Raw genomic sequence first — 6,502 nt, forward strand, 5'->3', positions numbered from 1 at the left:
CTGTATCTAACCCTGTGCTGTCCCTGTCCTGGGATGGGGGGGACAGTGCAGAGGGAGCTTTACTCTGTATCTAACCCTGTGCTGTCCCTGTTCTGGGATGGGGGGACAGTGTAGAGGGGGCTTTATCTTCCATTTATAACAGCAGAGGGAGCTGCGGTCAGTGATAACGGGAACTGCAGATGCTGGAGAATCCCAGATAACAAGGTGCGGAGCTGGATGAACACAGCAGGCCCAGCAGCATCTCAGGAGCAGGAAAGCTCAGGTTTCGGGCCTAGACCCTTCATCAGAGGCTCGTGCTCCTGAGATGCTGCTGGGCCTGCTGTGTCCCTCCAGCCCCACACCTTGTTATAGAGGGAGCTGTGGTCTGTGTTTTAACCCAAACCCTGTTATTTGGGAGCAATGTCATTCCTGAGAGAGTTTATTGACCCTGTAGGGGGTTCCCTGGGGTTGAGGGGGGGTTGGGGAGGGTCGGGGGTTGGGGTAAGGTTTCCCAGGGTTGGAGGTGGCCAAATAGCAGTTACCTGCCCCATTCCACACTGAAAAAGCCTTGTGAAAATTTACAGGCCGATCCTCGCTCCCGACAGATTCCATGGTCTTCCCCGGCATTATTCGCTGATCGAGGCAGTAGGAAGGAGGAGGACTAGTTATGTTCGGTCAGGGCTTTAGTGAGGCCTGTTCTCCTCTGCCCAAAGGGAGCGGTTTCGAGTAGGTTCGCAACGGCGTGGGAATGAGAGCGAACACGGAGGGGTGGGGATTGGGCTCGTCTCTGCGAGTTAAAGCACGCTCCCAGTCAAAGATTCTCACAGAGGAGCCGTGAGGCGGAAGTGCCAGGGTTGGACTAGCGGGAGGGAGGGGGCAAATCAGGTTACAGTCCAACAGGTTCAAAGCACGAGCTTTCGGAGCGCTGCTCCTTCGTCAGGTGTCAGGGAGAGAGGAGGCACCCGGCACAATGCTGGTGCTTTCTAATGATGCTGCTGGACTCTAGCCTGGCATTGTGTGATTTCTGACCTTTTCACAGGTAGACAGGGCGGTGAGGGAGGTGTTCGGGACACTGGCCTTTATGGGTCAGTGCATTGGGTACAGGGAGCTGGGAGGGTCATGTTGCGGCTGTACAGGACATTGGTTAGGGCCACTTCTGGAATACCGTGTGTAATCCCGGTCTCCCTGCCACGGGGAGGCTGTGAAACTTGAAAGGGTTCAGAAAAGATTTACAAGGATGTTGCCAGGGTCGGAGGGTGTGAGCTACAGGGAGAGGCTGGGGCTACTTTCCCTGGAGTGTCGGAGGCTGAGGGGGGGAACCTTATAGAGGTTTATAAAACCATGAGGGGCAGGGATAGGGTGAATAGACAAGGTCCTTTACCCCAGGGGTGGGGGAGTCCGAAACTAGAGGGGCATAGGTTTAAGGTGAGAGGAAAAAGATTTAAAAGGGACCAGAGGGGTAACTATTTCACACAGAGGGTGGTGTGTGTATGGAATGAGCTGCCAGAGGAAGTGGTGGGGGCTGGTACAGTTACAGCATTTAAAGGGATCTGGATGGGGACATGGATAGGAAGGGTTTAGAGGGATATGGGCCAGATGCTGGCGAATGGGGCTGGATTAATGTAGGGTATTGGGTCGGCAGGGACAGGTAGGGTCGAAGGGTCAGTTTCAAAGCTGTACATCCCTGTGACTGTATAAATATAAATGATTCAAAACAAAGCCAGATAGAATTTGGGGTTTTAACGGAGAGCAGAGGCGAATTCGAAGAGATATTGATCACGAACGCAACTTCAGCAACCTCTCGTATTCTTTGTAACTCTCCCTTCACCCTCCTTCGCAGGCACAGATGCGATTTATTCCGACTTGAAGGAGGTGACATCTGAGGGCGACCAGGCCCAGCCTGGGGCCTCAGGCCAAGGGGTACAGGCCGAGCCAAGTGGCTCCTCAGAAGTGATGGTGGAGGCCGAGGCCGGGCCTCGCCAAAGCCTGAAGGAACAGGCCGAGGCCGGGCCTCGCCGAAGCCTGAAGGAGCAGGCCGAGGCTGAGCCGCGCCGAAGCCTGAGGGTGCAGGCCAAGGTCGGGCCGGGTACGACCCAGGCAGAGAGGCAGGAAGCTCCTGTATACACCAGCCTGACGAAACAACCGAAAGAAGCGGAATACCAACTCCTCAGACCAGAGGGACAGGGAGGTGAAAGTGCAGTGACTTACTCAGCAGCTAGCGACGAGGTGACGGTTCAGGACCCGTGAGGCAACAAGCCAAGGTTGTGAGGTCGTGAAGGGAGGTGCTCAAAAGCTCAGCCAAACCCCACAAAAAATCGATTATTCAAAAACCCAATTCTCTCAATATCTCCCGGGGTATCTGTTATTCTGTATATAACCCACCCTGAACCCCTCGGTTAGATTCCAGTCTGTAACTCCCTCCCGGGGTATCTGTTATTCTGTATATAACCCACCCTGAACCCCTCGATTAGATTCCAGTCTGTAACTCCCTCTTGGGGTATCTGTTATTCTGTATATAACCCACCCTGAACCCCTCGATTAGATTCCAGTCTGTAACTCCCTCTTGGGGTATCTGTTATTCTGTATATAACCCACCCTGAACCCCTCGGTTAGATTCCAGTCTGTAACTCCCTCCCGGGGTATCTGTTATTCTGTATATAACCCACCCTGAACCCCTCGGTTAGATTCCAGTCTGTAACTCCCTCCCGGGGTATCTGTTATTCTGTATATAACCCACCCTGAACACCTCGATTGGATTCTAGTCTGTAACTCCCTCCCGGGGTATCTGTTATTCTGTATATCACCCACCCTGAACACCTCGATTGGATTCTAGTCTGTAACTCCCTCCCGGTGTATCTGTTATTCTGTATATAACCCACCCTGAACCCCTCAGTTAGATTCCAGTCTGTAACTCCCTCCCAGGGTATCTGTTATTCTGTATATAACCCACCCTGCACCCCTCGATTAGATTCCACTCTGTAACTCCCTCCCGGGGTATCTGTTATTCTGTATATAACCCACCCTGAACACCTCGATTGGATTCTAGTCTGTAACTCCCTCCCGGGGTATCTGTTATTCTGTATATAACCCACCCTGAACACCTCGATTGGATTCTAGTCTGTAACTCCCTCCCGGGGTATCTGTTATTCTGTATATCACCCACCCTGAACACCTCGATTGGATTCTAGTCTGTAACTCCCTCCCGGTGTATCTGTTATTCTGTATATAACCCACCCTGAACCCCTCAGTTAGATTCCAGTCTGTAACTCCCTCCCGGGGTATCTGTTATTCTGTATATAACCCACCCTGAACCCCTCGATTAGATTCCAGTCTGTAACTCCCTCCCGGGGTATCTGTTATTCTGTATATAACCCACCCTGAACCCCTCGATTGGATTCTAGTCTGTAACTCCCTCCCGGGGTATCTGTTATTCTGTATATCACCCACCCTGAACCCCTCGATTAGATTCCAGTCTGTAACTCCCTCCCGGGGTATCTGTTATTCTGTATATAACCCACCCTGAACCCCTCGATTAGATTCCAGTCTGTAACTCCCTCTCGGGGTATCTGTTATTCTATATATAACCCACCCTGAACCCCTCGATTAGATTCCAGTCTGTAACTCCCTCCCGGGGTATCTGTTATTCTGTGTATAACCCACCCTGAACCCCTCGATTAGATTCCACTCTGTAACTCCCTCCCGGGGTATCTGTTATTCTGTATATAACCCACCCTGAACCCCTCGATTAGATTCCAGTCTGTAACTCCCTCCCGGGGTATCTGTTATTCTGTATATAACCCGCCCTGAACCCCTCGATTAGATTCCAGTCTGTAACTCCCTCTTGGGGTATCTGTTATTCTATATATAACCCACCCTGAACCCCTCGATTCGATTCCAGTCTGTAACTCCCTCCCGGGGTATCTGTTATTCTGTATATATCCCACCCTGAACCCCTCGGTTAGATTCCAGTCTGTAACTCCCTCCCGGGGTATCTGTTATTCTGTATATAACCCACCCTGAACCCCTCGATTAGATTCCAGTCTGTAACTCCCTCCCGGGGTATCTGTTATTCTGTATATAACCCGCCCTGAACCCCTCGATTAGATTCCAGTCTGTAACTCCCTCCCGGGGAATCTGTTATTCTGTATATAACCCACCCTGAACCCCTCGATTAGATTCCAGTCTGTAACTCACTCCCAGGGTATCTGTTATTCTGTATATAACACACCCTGAACCCCTCCATTAGATTCCAGTCTGTAACTCCCTCCCGGGGTATCTGTTATTCTGTATATAACCCACCATGAACCCCTCGATTGGATTCTAGTCTGTAACTCCCTCCCGGGGTATCTGTTATTCTGTATTTCACCCACCCTGAACCCCTCGAGTAGATTCCAGTCTGTAACTCCCTCCCGGGGTATCTGTTATTCTGTATATAACCCACCCTGAACCCCTCGATTAGATTCCAGTCTGTAACTCCCTCCCGGGGTATCTGTTATTCTGTATATAACCCACCATGAACCCCTCGATTAGATTCCAGTCTGTAACTCCCTCCCGGGGTATCTGTTATTCTGTATATAACCCACCATGAACCCCTCGATTAGATTCCAGTCTGTAACTCCCTCCCGGGGTATCTGTTATTCTGTATATAACCCACCCTGAACCCCTCTCTCTCTGTTTCTCACTTTATCACTGTCTCTCGTCTCTGCCTCTCCCTCTCTATGTCTAACTCTCTTTCTCTCTGTTTCTCACTGTGTCACTCTGCCTCCCCCTCTCTCCTTCACTCCTTCTTTCCCTCCAACACCTTTCTCTGGACCTCCCTTTGCGTTCGTGCTTTCATTGGCCCGTCGATGAGACTGTGATAACGCTGAATTGTCATACATAACCAGTGGTGTAATAGTGCTCCTAAAGTTTGACGCTCTGTACGAGTGCTGTTGTATATTTGTTTCTTGGAAATGCGTGCGCTATTAAATTTCATCCCAGTGTGCAAAGTCATTGGTGTGCTCTCCCACTGCAGAGTGAGTCTGGCCGTTCTCAGGGGTGAGATTGACGCTTTTCGGTGCTAGTCCTTAAATTCCCCTTGAGAAAGGTCAGTGCGTTTTGGAAATCAGCGCAGCGACGGTTTCAGAGAGCAGCCAAGAGGAAAACGCTGTGGTCTGGAGCCAGGTGTACCATCGCAGGGTTTTGCAGCACATCCAAAGGCCCTTTGGCCCGCCTGCTCCGTGCTGGCCACAAACAGACACCCAGCCTTTGCCCCACAGGTCCTTCCTAAGTGTGCATTGAAATATTTCCTCAGCTGACCCCCAGGTCACCAACCACCTCCCCCCAATCCAGATTTCTTCCCAGAGTGCGAGAGTTACACAGCAATTTTCACCAGGGTTGGGGAGTCCAAAACTAGAGGTTTGAGGTGAGAGGGGGAAGGGACCTGAGGGGTAACTTTTCACACAGAGGGTGGTGCGTGTATGGAATGAGCTGCCAGAGGAAGTGGTGGGGGCTGATACAGTTACAGCATTTAAAAGGCATCTGGATGGGGACATGGAAGATATGAAGGGATTGGGACAGAGTGAGAGAGAGATTGGGACAGAGAGAAAGAGAGTGAGACAGAGAGAGGGAGAGGTGGAGTGCCACAGTGAGAAACAGAGAGAAAGAGAGTGAGACAGAGAGAGAGAATGAGACAGAGAGAGGAAGAGGCAGAATGACACAGTGAGAAACAGAGAGAAAGTCTGAAACAGAGAGAGTCAGACAGAGAGAGAGTGTGAGACAGAGAGAGGGAGTGAGACAGAAAGAGGGGAGTGAGACAGAGAGAGGGAGAGAGACAGAGAGAGGGAGAGGCAGAGTGACACAGTGAGAAACAGAGAGAAAGAGAGTGAGACAGAGAGAGGGAGAGGCAGAGTGACACAGTGAGAAACAGAGAGAAAGTCTGAAACAGAGAGAGTCAGACAGAGAGAGAGTGTGAGACAGAGAGAGGGAGTGAGACAGAAAGAGGGGAGTGAGACAGAGAGAGGGAGAGGCAGAGTGACACAGTGAGAAACAGAGAGAAAGTCGAAACAGAGAGAGTCAGACAGAGAGTGTGAGACAGAGAGAGGGAGTGAGACAGAAAGAGGGGAGTGAGACAGAGAGAGGGAGAGGCAGAGTGACACAGTGAGAAACAGAGAGAAAGTCTGAAACAGAGAGAGTGAGACAGAGAGAGAGAGTGAGACAGAGAGAGGGAGTGAGACAGAGAGAGGGAGTGAGACAGAGAGAGGGAGAGACAGAGTGACACAGTGAGAAACAGAGAGATATGAGCTAAACACTGGCAAATGGGACTGGGTTAATTGAGGACATAGGGTCGGCACGGACGGGTCGGGCCGAAGGGCCAGTTGCTGTGCCTTTCATCATCTTGTACATCTCAGTCATGCCCACCTCACCACCCCAGCCTGCCCAATTTCTTCCCTCCCTCCCCAGTGAAACTGTCCAGGCAACATCCTGGTAAATCTGCTCTCCAGCGCTACCACATCCCTCCCAGAACGGCACAGCCTGTAGGCCA

General features: G+C 51.2%; 1 protein-coding gene across 2 annotated transcripts in view; it reads left to right on the plus strand.

The window, feature by feature from the left end:
* LOC125450615 (uncharacterized) overlaps positions 1 to 4,967 on the plus strand; it is a 22,686-nt gene extending 17,719 nt beyond the window's left edge. For both annotated transcript variants that reach the window (XM_059642804.1, XM_059642805.1), the window contains one exon: positions 1,820 to 4,967. In XM_059642804.1, the coding sequence (XP_059498787.1) occupies positions 1,820 to 2,226 (407 nt within the window). In that variant the 3' untranslated portion in view covers positions 2,227 to 4,967. The remainder of the gene's footprint in view (positions 1 to 1,819) is intronic.
* Positions 4,968 to 6,502: the final 1,535 nt, after the last annotated feature.

Source organism: Stegostoma tigrinum, chromosome 46 (genome assembly GCF_030684315.1).
Source record: "Stegostoma tigrinum isolate sSteTig4 chromosome 46, sSteTig4.hap1, whole genome shotgun sequence".
NCBI classification, from domain to species: Eukaryota; Metazoa; Chordata; class Chondrichthyes; order Orectolobiformes; family Stegostomatidae; genus Stegostoma; species Stegostoma tigrinum.